The sequence below is a fragment of the Mytilus galloprovincialis genome, chromosome 4 (assembly GCF_965363235.1).
Source record: "Mytilus galloprovincialis chromosome 4, xbMytGall1.hap1.1, whole genome shotgun sequence".
NCBI classification, from domain to species: Eukaryota; Metazoa; Mollusca; class Bivalvia; order Mytilida; family Mytilidae; genus Mytilus; species Mytilus galloprovincialis.
The window spans coordinates 8,247,231-8,270,022 of NC_134841.1; the positions used below are offsets into that span (position 1 = coordinate 8,247,231).

At 32.7% G+C, this 22,792-nt stretch overlaps 1 protein-coding gene across 1 annotated transcript; it reads left to right on the forward strand.

Moving 5' to 3' along the window:
* The first annotated feature begins 6,471 nt into the window (after positions 1-6,471).
* Positions 6,472-21,729, forward strand: LOC143071286 (unextended protein-like). Its single transcript, XM_076245506.1, has 6 exons — positions 6,472-8,231; positions 11,069-11,212; positions 17,075-17,206; positions 17,827-17,982; positions 19,072-19,152; positions 19,850-21,729. Exons 1-6 carry the CDS (start codon positions 6,500-6,502, stop codon positions 20,425-20,427), a joined length of 2,823 nt encoding a protein of 940 aa, XP_076101621.1. The 5' UTR covers positions 6,472-6,499; the 3' UTR covers positions 20,428-21,729.
* Positions 21,730-22,792: the final 1,063 nt, after the last annotated feature.

Below are 22,792 nucleotides of genomic sequence, written 5' to 3' on the forward strand. Positions count from 1 at the left end.
AAAGAGATTCGCGTGAAGTTCACAAACTTCATCATTCATTTGATGAGGCCTCTTTGATCACCTGTTGTGAATTTCAGATAACACTGTCAAGTTCAGTCAAATCCGTGGTTAAAACTTTCCTATACATATCAGTAATATTATTTTCCGGGCAGGGTATTCCTACCCCCCTTTTTTTGTATATTATACTCGGAACATTATTGTAAACACTTTTGCTGTGGGACTTTCTTTACGGTTTTAGGAAAATTTGAGAATGTCAGTACATAAATTCATTAGTATGTGCTTCGATTGGCTTATATCTATATAAAAAAAAAAATAATCTAAGACTATATCATTATTGTAAGTGAGAGACCTATCCATCCATCAACGAACATGTGAAGAGTGTATAAATATTGTTGAAACTGAGAAACATGTATTGATAGAGTGTCCATTGTAAGATGACCTGCAAACTGATCTTTTTAGAAAAACTTTGTCACTTCGGAACATCCAAACTTTAAAAAGAACAATCCAATTTGAAAAATTGTCTATTGTTCTATAGGTAGCCAGTGAATGTGAGTACTCCCAAGAGTTCGAACTATTAAGTGTGGCTTAAGATCGTTTCGCTATAATGCTGCACTAATCTGGAATGAGCTACCGAACCATTGTCGAATGGAAACATCTTTGGACCAATTCAAAAAATTGGTACAAACATGGGATCCAAGTAACAGCTCATGCCAGTGCAATGCATGCATATAGTGTTTATGCCTGTTCTATTTTTACTTTTATTTTTTGTGTGATTATATGATTTGTGCAATCTTATTATTAACTTGTGCTATGTTTTATGTGTACTATATGCTTTTAACTTATATATGTCATTTATGGTATCTTACTATGCATTATATATGTTTAAAATTGTGTTGTTTTCATGACTTTTATATGTGTGTATTGACGTCGCGCAAAATACTGGTGATAATAACGTAACGTCGGAAATATAGCAAAAAGCCGTCTTATTTTCTTGTTTTTTACGTAACGTTTTTCTAATGTGATTTCTAATGTGTAAGCATTGATTCATTCAGGTTTTTTTTCATGGGAATATTTTTTTTCAGTAAAGATATTCATGTATATTTTATTTAACGAAAAATGTATATATATACAACTCGTCTAAACATTATGATTAGACGAGTTGTATATACATTATGTACACAGCCATGTATCACCATCATTGATGGCGATCCGATGGATACATCTGTTGTAGGGTTGTCACTGACTCAGACGTACTTATATATATATATATATATATATATATATATTTTATATTTTTTAATTATAAGCAGAGCCACGTTGAATCATTTCATTTGAATCGGAAAGGTCTACTAAAATATTTTATGAGTGGCTAAACAACAGTGCATGATGTTTTATAATTTAATTCTTATTTCAATCCAAATTGTCCAATACAGAAAGAATGTCTAGATGGGTGTCCTCTGAAATAGTTATACGATAAGAGGCATCTACATCAGCAAGTATGTATAGCAGAGATTTCGTCGGTACCAAAGCAGTCTTTGTCTTTAAAAGTTTATATTTTAACGGATCATTGTCACTGATTTTGTCATAATAATGACCCCGGAAAACCTCGAATCCAGGGGGATATGTAGCACCCCAGCTGTCACTCTCTGCTGAATTCAATACGTGTGAACCTTTGGAAATTTTCATTAAATAATAGTCAAAGTTATCATCGTCGGTTTTGACAGCCACAACAGAGTTTATGGATACCAAATCTGATATGTCTTCTGAAAGAATGTCAGTGTCTTGTGCTACTTCTTCTTCGTTAGAAGTTTGTGTTATTTCGCGTGGCTTAATAGTTTTCTTTACCCCGGTATTTTCTACATTTAAACAGTTAAGATAATTCCCCAAAATGCATTGATCGCACGTGTAACAAGAGAGATCGGAAACAATGATTTCATTACATGTACTAGTAAAAACATGATGTATTTGTCTATTTTGCTGGATCGGCTTAAATATTTTGGAATTGTGTCTATCAATTGAGTCCACATATCGAAATACCCTTCTTTTAAATAATGCATTTCTTGGCTTTTTAAGGCTACTTTCGCAGAACGTAACTAAATCCTTCGCATTCTGAATCACTGTATTGCCACGTAGAACAGATATGTCCGCCTGTCTTTTTATAAATCCCCCCGCGGCATCTTGAGGCCCTTTTGCATGGCTTGTTTCAAAGAAATTTCTATGGAATGTTTTATATCCGAAATCAGGGATGGCAGTAGATAAACTTCCTAAACAGTGCCGCGATTTATATTGGCTAGAACAACCGTCTGTGAATTCATGCATATGATCAACTGTGTATGATATTGAATCTAAATATTCCTTAACTTTCTTTTGGACATATTTTGTAAAATCATTATCATGTTGCAGGTCCGGGGAAATTACGAAAAAATGTTCCGTAATTATTTCCGGAAATTCTTCTGTACTGTCTACACCATCGTATTCTAAAATGGCGTGTCGGTGCATGACGGTTACATGAATGCTGCATTCAGTTCTTTGGAAGTAATTGGATTGGATTTCTTCTTTCTCGACACAGCGATAATTTTCCGAATAATCGTGGATGCATATGCAATGATTGACTGGCAAGTTCTGAACAAGACTTTTAAGTTGATTGCTTTGCCAGTTTGATCGGTGCTGGTGAGCGGGGAAAGTTTCGAGAAGCTTTTTTAAATTGAGAAACATTTCGTTTACGCTAGTTTTCTTTTTTATCAGGGTCAGTCGGCGCCTTACATTTTTACCCTTCGATTTTTCAGTTATATATTCATATTTTTGCCATTCAACAGTTGAAGACGACTGTGATTCGTTGGGTGAAAGTTTGAAATTACCAACTCCGCAAAGGCTACATTTTCGGTCAAGACAATTTTTTCTATAAAATCCATTTACTTTTGGACATAGCGTAATATGTATAAGGTCTGACATTTTCTCAAATACGGGATAGTCACTTTCTTGCGAATCGGTTTCCCTGTCACACGATTTTCTGAATTTCATACATGCTTTGAAAACAAGGTTTGCTTCCACGTGATATCTACAACAGCATGTATTTCTATCTTTTTCAGATGCAGGTCTTACGAAAAACGGTCGAAGTTTCTCAAATGCTCTTTGTCCAATTTTAATTTCCGGATATTTGGCGACAAAATCTAAATACGCATCAGTTTGTGTTTTTTCCAGCACGTGTGTCATATGCGAAGTATATAAGTTTGGTCCCAATCGTTCTCTTTTGATATCGGATTTGTTGCCGGTCGGGTGTGATATGCCATCAGAGAGCCAAAAGTTATAAACTGTTTTCTTTGTTTCTTCTGAAATGGAATCTTTTCTTGTTTTCTGTTGCGTAAGAGCCCATGCAGACGATTCACTTTTAAGAATTCTAGACCTAATACGCTGGCCTCCAGCAACCCTTCTTGCTGGCAAACCTAAATTTTTACACAGTTTAATTTTACCTCTCGAGTTTGCTAAATTTTCCCCGCTGATTGATGCAGTAACAGAATTCATTACCGAACGTGCATTCTTAGATCGCTTTAATTTTGTAGATTTTATTATTTCTTGAATATCTGCAACGACGGCCATTTCAACTGGCGAAACTGAATGTTTCAGATTAGCTATTGTTGGCGATCGAGGGGATCTGCGGGCCAAATAAGTCGATATAACTGCGCATCGTTTAGATGGAGATTTTGGTAAACCTTCTTTAAATTTTCTTAGGGCTCTGGCCTTTTCCATTCTGTTTTTGAAAACATTTGAACCTTCTGGTACAACAAGTGACATTGATGAAAGTTCTACATTTTTTTTACCTCTGTGTTTACGGACATTCATTTTATTTTTCAGTTTTCTTTCATTTATTTTCTTAGATTTCTCCCTTTGTTCTCTCTTTTTTCTTGCATTAATCGTTTGACTATATGTTTTTGTCTCGCTCTCTTTATTCTTGTACAACTTTCCATAAGATTTTCTACTCGTTTCATTTTTCTGAAGCCTTTTTCGTTCTCTGTTCCTAATAAGTATTTCCTTAGCCGAAAGTTTACTTTTTTTTCTGTTATTCATATTTCTGAAAGCATATTTATATTTGAATGTACACAAAATTTTGGTCTGATTTTTTTAAGTCCGATTATTTTAATTGATTGTTGGTTTATAAATACATTCAATAATTAAATATGAGTCTTTTTTGTCTCGTGTTTTATTTTTTTGGAACTAATCATTCTCCTGAAACACCAGAGATCATTTCGGTTGTTTGAAGGGATTGGTGCCTCTTGTTTTGTCTACGAAAATTATCTAATATGGTAACTCTTCTTTTAGATTGTTCCAGAACTTCCTAAAGTCAAATCATTTTTTACGAATTTTAATATAGAATAATATTTTTATTTCATTAAGGGAGCAACCATTTGATTTTAATGGGGGGGGGGGGGGGGTGCTAGGATGAAAAATTTTGTCCGGCATTTTTTTTAGTTGTTATCTCGGTCCTGCCTTTTTATTTTCACTATATTTGGTCCTGCCTTTTTTTACAAGTTTATCCTGGGTTTGTTTGCCAACTGCTCATCCTGCCCTTTTAACCCCACCGCAGTTCGCGCCTGTCCTAAGTCAGGTACCTATAGCTTTTGTTAGTCTTTTATATTTTTTTACTTTTAGTTCATCTCTGTGTTTCGAAGTGAAGAGTGGCGTCCATTTTCTTGATCTAGTATACATTAGGATTTCGGGGCCTACTCAAGACCTCCTCTGGGTGCGGGATTTCTCGCATGTTGAAGACCCATTGGTGGCCTTGAGCTGTTTTCTACGTTTTGGTCGGGTTGTTATCTCTTTGACATATTCCCCGTTTCCATTCTTATTCATTATTTTTTTACTCGAAACTCCTGTCTGCCTTTTTATTACACTCAAAACCCCTGTCCTCTCTCTTTTTCAAATTTCATTCTAGCCCCCCCCCCCCCCCTTAAAAATCAAATGGAAGCTCCCTAAGGCAAAAACATGCCCATATCGTTTCATGTTTGGAGATCGATTCTTTACAAGTTCTTCTTATAATTTCTTTTGCGTATTGACTCTGTGTGAAATATGACGTTTCATTATTTTTCGACGTTTTTTGTCTCATTGGACATTTTTTCTGATTTTTCTTTTCTTTATTTGCGAAAAGGATAAAATATAAAAACAGCCAGTACTTATATTATCATGTTCAGTATTTGTTGTAATTTTTGAAATCTGTATCAGTATTTTTCTTCTGATTTAATCGCGATACATCGTAGATCCCGAAATCGTCAAAATGGAATATTTGTTTGGATTTCAGATGATACGGGACATTTTTTCTGATTTTAAATTTTTTCAATAGTTTTTTTTTTAAAACAAGTAAACTCAAAAAGTTTGGTACCAATTTAAACAGAAATGTTTGTAATTTATAAATTATAAATATAAACGATATCCTTTTAAAATTACCTTCAGTATATGAATTTGATCTTCAAAGTTTGCAGTTGGAGTCTAGATTATTTGTCACCATTACAAGATCAAAAAGTTGCTATGACGTCATTTTTCTACATGTATGACGTCATATATGTAAGTAAAATTATGTAATTCAAAACTTTACATATGGTTCTTAATTCCTTCCAAATGAGAACTACCTTTGGCTACTCAATCCATATTTCATTCTCAAAAATGTTTGGAGATCTCAATGTTCAATGTTACGCATTACACGGCAAAATTGCCTATTTCATAAAATTTAGCGCTTCAAATCGAAACCTATTCGTGAAAAAAATATCATGAAAAACAGATATTTTGTTGCCATTAGATTGGGTAACGAAAATTATTTAGCGATTCTGCAAATTGTTGCGTCCTAAACGGACAGTTAGCCTTTTCGCCGATTTTTCTCGAATCACCTTCAAATTGTCACCAGTATCTTGCGCGACGTCTTTGTATTGTGTGTGTGTATTGTATTTTGTTATTAAGTCGATTTGAAAAGCTCACTAGAGCTTGTGTTATGTAGTTTATTGAATATCGACTCTAAATAAAACTTTGAATCTTGAATCTTAGACAAGTTACTTGTTTCTACGTTGGTCATTCTTTTTTATGAAACAAAAAAGTACCAACTCTTTCAATACTGAATTGTTTAAAGTGTAGAAAAGTCGAATGTTTAATACTAGTATACTATATATCTTATAGTAGTCTCAGAGTTAATCGGAGTACCAATTTAAGAAATTAATATTCCCAAGGATATTGTCATGTTGGAAGACGTCAAAAGTTAAACCGTAAGTTGAGTGATGGGTCGAAGTACTCTTTTCGAGTGACGACAAAGCGAACTATGTCGTAGATGTAGATGTAGATGTAAGCAACATATATGATTAAATCAGTGTACTACATGTTTAACTATTAAATCGTTGTTTAAATTTTAGTCTCGTCTCGGGACTTATTGCAATCGATTTGAAATCACCTACTTTTTTCCGGAAAGAAAATAAACCGATATGTTCCGACATTTAGTCTACTTCCGCAACAAATCTTACAAATGGGTGAAACTGTCAACAGGACTCTAAAAAGTTTACTGTTTATTTTGAGCATTTACATCGCAGTTTTAGGTCAAGTAAAGGGAAATGCACCAGAAATACTTGGGATTATATCCCAGGAACCGGGAAATATACGAGATGAAACTGGAACACTGTTGCTTTATCCAAAAATTGCACACAAGTTACTTTTGGTCGGAACGAACTTCTCCGAAGTGGAAAAAGGTCAGGCCCAGATAGCATTCACTTTAAGAAAAGACCCAAGTGGTAATTGTGATGATTACGACAGGACAAAGTCATTTGATTTGACACCAACCGCCGATGGACAGTATGCCTCTGTTACAGTTACTTTGGAACAGATTCCAAATACAAAGTTATCATCTGGAAATGTAACAAACAAGTATCTTTACATTTGTTCCAAAAAAAATAATGATTGGGTACACCAAGGAGATTCCAATATATTACGAGTAGGTATAGGAGAGATAGAACCTCCTAAAATTGTCTCTGTTGTTACAGGAGAACCTGACAGCACAATTAATAATGATGGAAGCATTTTACTCTATTCAAATGAACCTCAAAATATATTTTTTGTAGGCCAACATTTTGATGGGTTTAAACAGAATGGACAGCTGGCATTTACTACTAAAAAGGATGTTACAGGATCCTGTGGAATCTTTCTGGAAACCAATATTTTCAATGTCACTGTTGAGAGTGATGTACTTTCTTCGGTGTCAGTGTCTCTTCAATATCTGGGTGGAGGACAGCATTATTACATTTGTTTGAGAAATCCGCAGAAATCCACCGAATGGATCCATCAGGGGTCAAACAAATTTCTAACAATAGATGTCCGTGTCAGAGTAGAAAAAACAACAATGTTACCCATGTCGATGCAAATTATTATTATTGCTTCTCTGTTAGTTTTATCAGGTTTATTTAGTGGTTTAAATTTAGGACTGATGGCGTTAGATAAAACAGAACTGAAAATTATTGAACGTTGTGGGTCCAAAAGTGAAAAGAAATATGCAAAAACAATTTCCCCAGTTCGTAAAAGGGGAAACTTTTTGTTGTGCACACTTCTCTTGGGAAATGTACTGGTAAATAATTCTCTTACAATTTTATTGGATGATTTAAGTAATGGATTAATTGCTGTTATTGCAGCCACAATGGGAATTGTCATATTTGGAGAAATTATACCACAAGCTGTTTGCTCAAGACATGGCTTAGCTGTTGGAGCAAGAACCATATGGATTACAAGAATTTTCATGGTTCTCACATTTCCGCTATCTTTCCCAATCAGTTTACTTCTAGACAAAATTTTAGGTGAAGAAATTGGACATGTGTATGACAGAGAAAAACTTCAAGAATTGATTAGAGTAACTAAAGATTTCAATGAACTTAAAAATGATGAAGTAAATATAATAGCTGGGGCGTTAGAATTAACTAGGAAGTCAGTTACAGAAGTCATGACTAAAATTGAAGATGTGTTCATGATTGATATAAACAGTAAACTAGATTTTGATACAATCGCTGAAATTCAAAGGAGAGGTTACACTCGTATTCCTGTATATGAAGGAGATAAAACAAACATTGTACATTTGTTAAATATCAAGGATTTGACTTTAATTGACCCTGATGATAAAACCCAACTTAAAACTGTGCTGAAATTCTACCAGCATCCATTGATCTATGTGTTTGATGATCTCAAATTAGATGCTATGCTCACTGAATTCAGACAAGGTAATAACATTTATATACAAAGTATGTACATGTACACTTAAATGCACATAGGTATTCTAAAATACAAAAACATATGCAAATTCATGGTAATGATAATTACATGTACATTGTACATGTACATTTATATGCATATATCCCAAGCTCCATACATGTATGAGCAAAACAATATATTTAGATATATTTGTATGCAAACATGAACATGTATTACTATATTTTTGTTCATGTATGCATAAATGTATTCAAAGATGTGAGTTACAACTACATTTGTACATGTAGGTGGTAATTTTATGTACATGTATACTTGCATTGCCATTGGGATACTTGTACTTGTACAAATGTACATATACACAAAAATGTATGCAAATAGGTTCAAAACATATATGCACATTATAGCTACATGTACATACAGCTCCAGTGGTCTTGTGGTAGCATCTTCGCCACAAGTGTAGGAGTTCTTGCATTGATTAGGTTCAGCCTGTACAAGGTCAAACCAAAGTCTTTTAAAGTGGTATTTGTTGCTTTTCCGTTGATCTTGCAGTTTTAAGGAGTGAGAGCAAAGACAGGTACAAATGTAGGCTTGGAGTAAGGAAAATGTGTCTGGGTAGGGTGACATCATTGACATGCCTTCCTTCAGACTGTTACCTCGTACTAAATATTACATTAACATGTTCTTGTCCTAAATATGCATGCAGATTATTTTGTTGCTGGATGTAAAACAGCTGTTCATCATCTTCAAACCTAAAATAAAAATGGTATTTTGCTGAAAATTCCCAATAAGTTGAGTTGGAAAATCACTATTGATTCATATTAATGAGCTGGGATAAACTACACTCTTAATTATGAAATGATGTGACACAGCAGAACAGTACTGTCAGTAGTTTATACATGCATATACATGTATATTTTATTTATTTCCATGCATTTCTTCTTGTTATTGATAAATTGATAAACAGTCTTCATTAGAGACATGTTAATACTGTTATCATTTGTATAAATAGGAAGATGTCATGGATGTGTTTACATAATATATAAATAATATCTGTTTTATCTCCTATTTGTCTGACCTGCTATACTTGGTGTGTACATTTGTACTTTATGACCTGTCAATATTAACACACATTGCAATACAATATATACATCCTTGGAATACATTTGCAGTCTGCAATAAAAATGCTTTTATACATGTATATATACTATCCAGATATAGGATAAGACATTTGCCTGTATTTCTTCACTCTCATGAGCTAATTTGTGAATACAACATTTCCTACAAGCCTACAGTGTTTTTGTTCCTATTTATAATGTTGTTTATAATTAACTCAAATAATTTCTAGAATAAAAAAAATAAAGAACACAAACTGTAGTGTACATGTAAATGTACTGTTTATGTATCTATTAACTTTTTCCAACAAAATAAAACTTAATAGGGCAAACTCTGGACCCTCTCTGAAATGGTGTTTTTGGTTCTGATAGTTTGTCATTATTCAGGACATGCAGGATGAGGGACTGATGGGGATGGCTTCACATAAGACAAATGATTAATCTAACATGGCAATTTCACAAATACAGAAACTTTTGAATGTTTCTGCTTAATAAAAATACATGTTAACACATTTAAGTGTTTTCAGGACTGTATATATGTTGACCTATTTAGATATCATTCTGTATTTTGTTGTTGTTTGCTGGCCTTATTGACAAACATTGTACATGAACAGGCGTGATGTAAAACCACATTTCATATGAATTGAACATTCACATAGGTTAAACTATGTTGCATATATATATATATTTCATAACATTTATGCATGTTCCAAAAATTCTGATCACATGTACATTGTATGACCTTATGCATGTTTGACATGTTATTATTTCATTTGTTGCTTTTGGCGACAGTTTTCTAAATAATTCACCTGAATAGGGACAAATGGAATATATATGAGGCACCTCATGGGGTGTCCATGTAATCATATAATCACAGAATAATGAATTATTTTTTTAACAACAAAATCAAATTATCAAAAATACAGTCCTAGATTATTAAATAATCATGAAATATTTTGTCTGGTATTCAAATAATCATTAAAAAATAGGTCAAGTAATTGCATCACCAAAAACCCCATGAGGAGGCACATATATGTACATGTACCAGGTCTATTGATAATTGTCAGTGAAAAAAATCAGTTAACAGGTCTGAATTGTCATTTGATGACCTTACATAAAATGATTGACAGACTAAACAAGGCCTCGAGCATGAATACATAATATCACCTTATTTACATGTTACATAGCGCCACTTCATTTATCAGTGTCCATACATGTACTTATGACATAACCTTGACCAGTACTTACAGTATATGTATATTATATCATTTGTATATATTTTTAATATGATAACTGGTTCATTCAGCTCTTTTTATAAGGGGGTTTCAACCATACATTGTATATCCCCATTCAAAAGCAATTGATCATGATAAAAGGGGGTTTCAACCCCTAAGACCCCCCCCCCCCCCCCATCGCCTTTTTTGGATATGTCACTGCTTAAAGAACTTTTAATTAGGGATTGAAAGATGTTTTATATGTATAAGGAAATTAGGAAAATCATGAAAATGCACCAAAAAAGCTGGATGATTTGGAAACAGAAAAGATTAACATTTGTTGAAAGCAAAAACATAAAATATGGAATATACTTTTTCAGACTTCAAGATAAACCTTAGTTATTGTCTTTACCTCGTCAAAACAGTGATCAGTAATAAAAGTAGAGAAAGCCATAGTTCCAATGTAACTCATGTGTAAAAGGGTATTATGTACATGTACTATATTTTATACTGATTTTGTAGGTCATTCTCATTTGGCAGTGATCCGTAGAGTGAACAGTGAAGGTGACGGTGACCCATTTTACGAGACCCTTGGAGTTCTGACTCTGGAGGATGTTATTGAGGAGATTATACAGTCAGAAATCATAGACGAAACTGATACCCTAAGTATGATATAGATTGATACAATCAATCATTAATAATCAGCTTGACATATTATATATGGATAATTATCAATCATTTTGTCTTTACAGAAGGGAGATAATTACTTAGGAACAGAAATAGGTCTATAGGATTCAGAAGTGAAATTTAAATTGTATAGAACTGGAGGCCCTCCAATGGAAGGAGGTGGGAGGGATAATATAACAAATCCATACAACTGTTTTTTCAGACACATGCTATTTTAAATTAAGATAAGAAAATACACATCACATTATGTATGAGGGCGGGTGTTTTTAAGGTGGGATTTCGGGATTGACCGTTTTGGATCTGGGAATTCTTATTTCGTGATGTCGGGATTTCATGTTTCTAAATCCAGGATTTCGTGATCCGGACCATTCCGACCTCCCCCAAATGCATAAAACAAACTCTGAGCATATTATTAAAACACCAATTGGGCTGTAGTCATGTTTTTATTAAAATAGATACATTAATTCCATCATAAATTTAAATAACAGTCCACTTGCGCTTCTCTTGAACCAGTACAAGATACATGAAAGGATGGATTGTTGTAAAACCATTTTCACTGCACCCGCTTGGCAAGACATGTTTGGTTTCTGGTTGATTTTCAGTTATCTTGCAAACAATTCCTTTATCTCCCCATGTTATAGAACCTGTCTCAATTAATCAAGGGAGAGGAGCTTTGCAAGGAATTGTTAAAAAAGACCACAGCTGTACATGTGCATATGCAGTTCAATTACTGGCAGTTTAACAGATTTCTACTTATTGTGTAGGGGTTATTTGTTTATATGATCAAACAATGAATGACTTATGATTATAGAATGTCATTGCAAAGGTCATTTTTCAAGAAAAAGAGAAATAATTATCACAGTAAATACTAATTTTTAGAAACACATATGTCACCTAAACAATACCCATGTACAACAAAATATAGTATAATTCTGTAAAGGGTCATTTATTTTTAATAAAAATCAGAAAACACAAATGTCATCTTTAACTAGAATAATTCTATTTCTGTTAGTTATGAAAAATGGTATTAAGTGAAAATTATGAGTCTAACTAAATCTTAAAAACAGGAAAACTACACTTTAAATACATGTGTATAAATAAATAACAATGATTAATATTCTTATGACCATTTTTTTTTAACATGTCTATATACGTACAAATATATCTGTATTTAGCACAGGGTAATCTATTAATGAAGGATAGAATTTATATATATAAAACAAGAAAAATAAACAAGTTTGTGACAAAATTTTCAAATTTGTTGACAGTGGTCCATTGGTTTGTCTATGTCAACAATTTGGACAATAACTGAAAAAGCACTTTAAAGAATTTTTAGTTATACTTTCAGGAATTGTTCGTATCTTTTGACATAAGCTTGTGTTCTATTTTTATGATTTTAGATTTTACATTTCTGAGTAATGAGAATTTCCATTTTTTTTTACTTTAACTCAAAAATGCTTTGGTGACTGGTTTATATCTATTTAAGTAAGCTCCCTTTTGTTTTTGTAAATTTCTGATGTGACAGAAGTGATAGAACTTTATTCACTGAAAAAGCGATAAGTTTATCATGCGCTCATGGCTTAATTCTTTATTACTTTATGCTCTAAGAGATTAATTTCACATATGAACATGACATCTTGAACTATTATTATTGATGTTAAGATATTGTGAAATCTGAATTTAACTTGTATTATAAATCAGGTATAGGAAAGTAATAAACATTATTAGAAATTTAAAATGAAAATTGGCTAAATGGGTTTCTGTGGAATTAAGAGTACAAATATAAACACTTCAACACAATTAACTATATAGCCTAGTTAGGTTAAGTTCAGCCTTAACTATGGAAATCCCTACATAGATCGATAGAGAGACAGGTATTCAATCTATTAGGCTGAAAGCTGCTTAATTGCTAAATATCATCGAAAACAACTTTCAATGAATTTCAATGTGATAAATATTTTAAATTCCAAGGTCAGGTCTAATTTAGAAGTCTTATTATCAGATGCATGCAAGGTTTGTTAAAGTCAAAATAAAAGATAGATGGTCGCACTGAAAATTACAGTATTTTTTTCTCCTGACAAAGCTGACTTTGTGAGTAATGAGAATTAATTAGTACGCACACTTATAAGATATATATATTGATTTACATGGTGTTATTTACTTTTTATTAGCCAAGATACAGCAGTAGTATATATTGATTAAATATTTGTTTATAGTCGTACTACCATAAAGTTACAGGGTGGTACCTATTGATTACCAATACTGTAACGGGAGGTTTTCTATTGATTATCTAGTATTCTATTATCTCAACAATTCAATTAAATCGGAAATTGTTTCATGCATTTATACAGCAGAAGAATTAAATCGTAAAAGCTATGTCCTGTTTTGTCTGTAGGAATGGAAGTTTGGAATTTCCAAAAGATTAATAATCAATCTGTTTGAAAATTCTTTGCTAATAAAGAAAATTGAGAATGGAAATGGGGAAAATGTCACAGTGACAACAACAGAAGGCCACCAATGTGTCTTCAACGCAGCGAGAAAATCCCGCACCCAGAGGTGGTCCTCAGCTGGCTTCTATATAAAATTGTGTACTTGTTCAGTGAAAATGGACATCACACTAAACTCCAAACCATAAAATTAACTTTTCATTTTTGTCAGGTCTCATTTTAAAAAATGGGAAAATGCATTTGGATTGTATTTTGTACTGTCCACATTTATGTACATTCGTATAGCCTAAATTGAAAACCTATTGACAATAATTAGTGCCCTGTGTTGATTGATTAATTGAAGGCCTATAGTAATCAGCTTATACAGCAAGAGATCTGTTTGTCACAAATTCTTTTTGCTCTCTAACTCTTAAACCTTTTGTTGTTTAGAAATGAAACTTGTTTATTCATCTACTAGAAGGTATGAAAACTCTACAATGAAGGTTTTGATAAAAAAAAAAAACAAGTTCAACAGAGCCTCCCCAGCTGTGATATATGTAGAAACATTGTTTCTGTCTCTAACGTTCAAACCCTTTAGCGTTTGGACTTGACATGATCAATTGCCACCACTAGGAGCTTTGTCACATACAAGGGTTGACTTGACATGATAAATTGCCACCACTAGGAGCTTTGTCACATACAAGGGTGGACTTGACATGATCAATTGTCACCACTAGGAGCTTTGTCACATACATGATCAATTGCCACCACTAGGAGCTTTGTCACATACAAGGGTGGACTTGACATGATCAATTGCCACCACTAGGAGCTTTGTCACATACAAGGGTGGACTTGACATGATAAATTGCCACCACTAGGAGCTTTGTCACATACAAGGGTGGACTTGACATGATCAATTGCCACCACTAGGAGCTTTGTCACATACATGATCAATTGCCACCACTAGGAGCTTTGTCACATACAAGGGTGGACTTGACATGATCAATTGCCACCACTAGGAGCTTTGTCACATACAAGGGAAACAAATGTAAAAGAATTAGTTTAACTTAGTGATAGTCACTCCTGTGCATATTTAAAAAAAACTCCTCTCTTTAAAACCCTGAAAGTATGAGGTATCCATCCATGATTGAAAAAAAACCAGTACATGTTCAGCAAAAAAAATAAAAAATCAAAGGACCAGCAGCCGGTTGTACGAACGTATCATTAACCTAATGTATCATTAAGTATCATTAAGCCCTTATGATGCATTAGGCTAATGAAGACTTTAAAATGACACATTAGGCTAAAGACATGTTCATACAACCGGCTACAATGCTTTATCCATTTGCAGGCGTATTCACCATACACCTTATCGCTAATCCCGGCTAACCCGGCCGCTTGAACTTTTGACACATACAACAATCACTTTTCCATTGTGGCGTCAGATATTTTGTTTTATGACGTCAAAATTTTAGGGGAACCTCTGTGATTTTCAGTAATGGTGGACAAATAGCGATAAAGTGTATTACTTAAAGGGGTATGATAAAAAAAAAAGCAAAATATAAACACCCAATAAAGTTATCATGTTTCAGGTATTTATTTCAAAATCTATACTAGATAGATAGAAATGTTTTTAGTCTTTAAAAGGCAAAATGATCAGTAAGACAAGAACTGCAAGTTGTTTAATTTGCTTTGAATGGTGTATCATCAGTATTTGAAGACTCTTTTAATAGAAAGGACATTTTTTGCTGCATTTTTATACGACTGCAAAAATTAAAAAAAATTGTTCTAATATTGGTATCATGTTGTTTTTGTCGTCCTCAGTGTCATCCAAAGACAGATGGTTTCAGGATAATAAGTTTATGGGGGAGGTGAAAAAAATTGGAGGGGGACAATTTTTCTCATTAAAGATTTCAGAAATTAAAAGAAAATTTCTTTAGATATTTTTGTGGATTAATATTCAACAGCAAAGTGTATTTCACAAAAGCAAATAATCAGGGTAATATTATTCATTTTATTTATTTTTTTTTTTTTTTTGGGGGGGGGGGGTCAATTCGCATCAGCATAGTGTATTGCACTAAAGAAAAAAAAAATGAATATAAATTCAAATCATATAACCAATTCTGAGTTCTTTGACTACAGTTATTCTGTGTCAGAAACCTATTATGTGTCAAATATTTAGTTACTATCCAAATTCAGACCTGTATCAAGTGAATATTGTGTCCATTTTGGCCCAAACTTTTCTGGGTTGGACATCTGCAATCGTATCCAACTGAGCTCAGCAAAACAATTTATTTATTTGTAAAATTGTTATAAAATTATTTGTAAAATAAAATTTTTACTATTTAATAAAATGTTTAACAGAATTAGTTGTTTTATGAGAAAAAGAGATGAAAAAAAAAATATTTGTCCAACTTCATAAAATTAAATGCAAATGGTAAATGCACATTCAACATTTTAAATGGATATTTAAACATTAGTATACAATGTAAGCTTTATTAAAGTGTTCTATTTTGCATATGATAAATATGTATTTTTTTATGTTAAATATACCACATCATACTTGTGAAGGTCTTTGTAATTAATTAATATTCAGACAAGATGATATATGTTTATTTCATGTCATCATTATGAATCATAATAATGTACGTCATAGATGTCCAGTATTTTGAAGGCCATGTCAATCATCACATTGTAGAATAAATTAAAAATGTTAGACTATAATAATAGTGATTTGATTTGTATTAAGGTTTAGTAGTACCTTTGCTTTATAGAAATTAATGGTGGCCATTAACATGAAACAAATTACTTAATATGGATAGCAGAAATTTAAATGATAATTAATCAAAGAGCAAACAAGAATTTGATATATCAATGATCTTTATAGACTGGATTGACCTTGATAGACTTAATTGACCTAAATAGTCCGAAATTAAACTTTGTAAATGTATAAATATGGTATAAGTTGTTGTCTCTTTGGCACATTTCCCATTTCCATTCTCAATTTTATAAGTTCTTTTTTATTGTACCCATATCAGCCTTATTTTGCCCTTATTCTATTATCATTTATTAATGTTGTACATGCTGTGTTTCATTGGTTTTTTTTTCTACAAACCACAGTAGAAAAAAAGTCCAGCATGTGATAATTTCGTTATATGGTTAACTACTGATCCCCTACAGACCATAGAGGTGAATAAGATCCATAGAAGATTCAACCACTGCCGCATTCTCTATGAATTTTCTAACCCTCTATGGATCTGTAGGGGTCAGTATTGAACCATTTTACTAATAGTAGTAAACACAGAAACAAGAGTTGTGCATCCTTAATTTGGTAGGATTCATTTATAATATTTTAAATCAGGAATTCATTCATGACTTAAGATTTAAATTAACAATTTATTATTTTTGATTGTAGCTGATAATAGACAAAAGAAGCAAAGAAGGATAGAGAAGCAGGATTTCAGTATGTTTACCAACCCTGAGGATGGTCACAAGCCCTGGATATCATCACATCTAGCTTTGGCTGCATTTCAATTCTTGTCTACATGTAAGGTTTTATACCTACTACAAATGTATTGAAGCGTTTAGAGTTCAAAGAAATATGAACCAAACATCAATTAACAGCAACCCCTCAACACAAAACAATCAAGAAAGAATATCCTTTTCATCCAGGCAGTATTCTATTTCTCTTATGATATTTGTATTTAGTCATCCAGATGACCAGTCTAATTTGTCAACAACTGAATCATATACTTTTTACATGCAAAGCATGTTCAAATTCTAACCTTCACAAAAAAATCAATGAAATTTGAGAGGTCACAAAAAAGTTCTAATGTGGCATTGTAAACAACAGTTTTATTCTGTTAGAAATACCATTATGACAAGATATAACTATATCAAAAAAGAAATAAATGGGAAATAAAAAAAGAAAAAAATAGGTGAACAGCATTTTGTACTACAGTGCATGTAATTATTTGACAAATCACATGTTATATACATAATTGCAGTTGTAAAACCTTCATCTCTTTATACAATTTATCATGTTTTACACATTAAAACTTTCATTACTTGACATTATACCCTTTTTTTGAATATTTACTTGCATATTTAACTGATTTATAAACTATAAACATCATTGTAACCTTGACTTTTGAAATTTATTTACAGCTGTGGACTTGTTTAAGGAAGAGTACATATCACCAAACGTTCTGAAGAGGCTGATCAAACAGAATATTTATGAAGAAGTTATTAACAACGAAAAGAAAGAATGTCAAATTTATAAAGAGAATTCTCCGTGTGATTTCTTTGTTTTAATCTTAGAAGGTACTAAATCTTTTTTATGGTCAAACTAGATGACCAAATTTAGAAATATTACAACTGTAATTACTCTTTATATGGCATATATGCAAGTAACATGCTGATTTTCACATTAATAATACATATTCTCCAAAATTTAGTGAGAACTAAACAATAATTGCACCTTCCTTTAAAGTTGCATTCTGGTACTAATTCAATGTATTTTGCCACTTCAAACAGAGACCAGAATGATCTATAAACTCTGTTTTCCCTAAATAAAAACCAATCACAACAAAATCTACAATATCATTTTGTGTGTAAAAAGTTGTTTGATTTGCAGGTAGCACTTATAATTTTACCACTATGCAAAAACATTTATGTATTGCAATCTCAAAAATATCCATATAACATTGTACCTCAAATGTTCATGAAGAAGCACAAATCAGTAAGAAACCAATATGCATCTGATTCTGATACACATTATAAGTTATATGGTTCGCTACTGACCCCATACGGATCCATAGGGGGTCAGTAGTTAACGGTATAACGAATTTATCGGACGCTGGTCTTTTTCTGCGGCGTTTAGTTGAAAAATAAACAATGAAACACAACAACATTAATAGATGACGTCGCCATTAACGTGTCATGAACCCCATATGAAACTTACTAACCCCATACGGTCTCATATGGGGTCACCACGTGACGGCATTTAACCAATCACAACGTGATAATTCATCTGTGGTCCGATAAAAGCTTATAGAGGAAAATTACTGGTTGTCGTTCTTCAGTTGTATATTTACAATTTTCAAAAATCCTCTTGTATAAAACTACTGGGCTAGTTTGAACCAAAGTTGAGAACAATCATCCTTGGGATATCTAGTTCACTCATCTTATATTTTGTTATTACTATTTCATAATAAGATGTTTTATAGTCCTGGTATTAAAGGGTTTGTCTTGTTGGGTATTATGTTTTAAGAAATTTTAAAGCAAAATATTTCCATTGTGCTCTCTAAAAAGTGTGAACTGTAAATTTTTTGTTATAAATTAAGCCGTTATAGTTTGTATGCTTTTGATCTACTGATGAAACTTAACTAAATATTTCTGTGAATTTTGTAGGACATGGTCATGTATCCATTGGAAAAGAAAAGCTTGAGTTTGATGGTGGACCTTTTACATATTATGGTGTCCAGGCTCTTGGTTAGTATTAGTCATACAACTGTTGTTCTTTTTTATAACTAAGAACTAAGTTATAAGTAGCTATCTATATGATATCTGTTCTAAAATTATCACTGATGTCATTGTTAACATAATCTTTAATATCACTGATGTCTTTGTTAACATAATCTTTAAAGTTGAAGTTATCTCCCTTTGTCACTAATTGTTGAATCAACTACAACCAATGCTTTATACAATGTTTAATATAACTCTCCACTCATAGTTTAAAGCAATCTTTATACTTGAGTGCTTACAAGCACTTTGATTAGCCTACCTCACTCAAACGGCTAATTTCTCTGTATCCAACTTTGTTTTATTAAAAAAATCTCTGTCAGTTTTGATATCCAATGTCTGAATTTTTATGTTGAGAATTTTATCTGATTAACAGCCTGCCCATCATCATAAAGAAGATATAGGGATAACCATTTTTATGTCTTGCCTAGTATTAGAAGAGCATTATGTTTTGTCTTTGAGTCGGTTCGTCCTGCATGCAGTTAGATTTTGAATTAAACTTTAGTTCAAGTTTTGGTTTAGGGTAGAATATTACTCTGTCAACATAAAAGTTAGTACACATTCTCACTATAAGAACATAAATTGGTAAATGCCTTCTGTGGCTGATTTATGCTTTTGGGTTGATATATAGTAAAGTTTTAACAAATTATGTAAATTCTATTTTTAGAGGTGAACGAGTCTAGTTTGACTCCACAGCATAGTACAGATAGTATTTACTTAAAGGGGGATGTGTACATTCCTGACTTTTCTCTTAAAGCGACGTCCACAATTATCTTCTTAAAGATTAGGCGTGCACATTACATAGCATCAAGGAAGGTCACTTTGATTGGTAAAACAACGGTCAGAGAAGAGGAAGAAAATGAAGCATATGATCGTGAAATGCAGAAAGCTAGCTGGTTGACTAACGCATCTAATAATAGTGATTTAATTCTTGTTGATAAGAAAAGCTTGGCACAGCATGGTAGAACTTCTAGTCAACCGTCACTTCCTAATAAAGTCAGGAGTGAAAGTACTTTATCAGGAAGGAGTACAAATTCGGAAAAACCAGAGGAATCAAAACCAACACCAACACGTCTAAATGAAAATTATGTGTATCAAAATTCACCGACGAAAGAAAACGGCTTGGTTGATCAAGGAGATGGTGACAAGAAGGAGGAATTAATTTGTGATGCTGAGGAATTGACTCCTATGATATCTTATGAAGATCAGAATGTCAAAGATAATGTACCATTAACTAGTATTTGAAACCAATTTGTAAAATATCAAATAGGTCTGAAACTAAGTCACACAAACAGGAAAAGCTGTCTTGATGCTTTATGATTGTAAATATCAGCATTGAAGATAAAATTGAGTTTTTTTTGTAAGTAAGAAATATTAATGTGGTCTTGTTCACAAAGGAAATCAAATTTTTAAACATTTTTATAAAGATTATTTAGGAATCAGTAGAATTTTAAAGTTCTACAATATATTTGTTTTTGTTATAAATGTTAAAGTTTTGAAGTACCTGTTCTATTTAAGCAAAGTTTATAGATGAAAATTTATCACAAACCTTTTAGATCATTCCTTGATATATTTTTAATTTTCTGTACCAGTGCCATTACTAATGTTAAGATAAATTAATTTTCTGCTTTAAAAATCATATGTTGAATCGTTAGAAGTCAAAACTACTTTACAGAAGTCTCTAATGCAATGTTTGTGCTGTCCTATATTTTGAACTATTCAATAATCATAATTTTTGTCGAGCCTGCAACTTTTGTTGCAGAAAGCTCGACATAGGGATAGTGATCCAGCGGCGGCGGCGGCGGTAGCTAACTTCTTAAAAGCTTTATATTTTAGAAGGTGGAAGACCTGGATGCTTCATACTTTGTATATAGATGCCTCATGTTAAGAGGTTTCTGTCAGTCACATGTCCAATGTCCTTGACCTCATTTTCATGGTTCAGTGACCACTTGAAAAAAAAGTTCAGAATTTTTGTAATGTTGAATTCTCTCTTATAAGTAATAGGATAACTAAATTTAGTATGTGCTTACCTTGCAAGGTCCTCATGCCCATCAGACAGTTTTCACTTGACCTCGACCTCATTTCATGGATCAGTGAACAAGGTTAAGTTTTGGTGGTCAAGTCCATATCTTAGATTCTATAAGCAACAGGTCTAGTATATTCCGTGTATGGAAGGACTGTAAGGTGTACATGTCCAACTGGCAGGTGTCATCTGACCTTGACCTCATTTTCATGGTTCAGTGGTTATAGTTAAGTTTTTGTGTTTTGGTCTGTTTTTCTCATACTTTATAAGTCTACTATATTTGTTGTATGGAATGATTGTAAAGTGTACATGTCTAGCGGGCAGATGTCATCTGAACTTGACCTCATTTTCATGGTTCAATGGTCAAAGTTAAGTTTTTGAGTTTTGTTCTTTTTATCTAATATTATATGCCAAAGGTCAACTATATTTGTTGTATGGAAATATTTTATGATCTATATGTAAGTCTGGCAGGTTTTATTTGATCATGACCTCAATTTCACGGTTCATTGCACATGCAGTGTTAAGTTTTTTATACGACCGCAAAATTTGAAAAATTTTTCGTCGTATATTGCTATCACGTTGGCGTCGGCGTCGTCGTCGTCGTCGTCGGCGTCGTCGTCCGGCGTCCGAATACTTTTAGTTTTCGCACTCTAACTTTAGTAAAAGTGAATGGAAATCTATGAAATTTTAACACAAGGTTTATGACCACAAAAGGAAGGTTGGTATTGATTTTGGGAGTTTTGGTCCCAACATTTTAGGAATTAGGGGCCAAAAAGGGCCCAAATAAGCATTTTCTTGGTTTTCGCACTATAACTTAAGTTTAAGTGTATAGAAATCTATGAAATTTTGACACAAGGTTTATGACCACAAAAGAAAGGTTGGGATTGATTTTTGGAGTTTTGGTTCCAACAGTTTAGGAATAAAGGGCCAAAAAAGGGCCCAAATAAGCATTATTTTTGGTTTTCGCACAATAACTTTAGTACAAGTAAATAGAAATCAATGAAATTTTAACACAAGGTTTATGACCACAAAAGGAAGGTTGGGATTGATTTTTGGAGTTGAGGTCACAATAGTTTATGAATTAGGGGCCAAAAAGTGGCCCAAATAAGCATTATTTTTGGTTTTCGCACATAACTTTAGTATTAGTGAATAGAAATCAATGAAATTTTAACACAAGGTTTATGACCACAAAAGCAAGGTTGGGTTTGATTTTGGGAGTTTTGGTCCTAACAGTTTAGGAATAAGGGGCCCAAAGGGTCCAAAATTGAACTTTGTGTGATTTCATCTAAAATTAAATAATTGGGGTTCTTTGATATGCCGAATCTAACTATGTATGTAGATTCTTAATTTTTGGTCCCGTTTTCAAATTGGTCTACATTAAGGTCCAAAGGGTCCAAAATTGAACTTAGTTTGATTTTAACAAAAATTGAATCCTTGGGGTTCTTTGATATGCTGAATTTAAAAATGTACTTAGATTTTTAATTATTGGCCTAGTTTTCAAGTTGGTCCAAATGGGGGTCCAAAATTAAACTTTGTTTGATTTCATCAAAAATTGAATAAATGGGTTCTTTGATATTCCAAATCTAA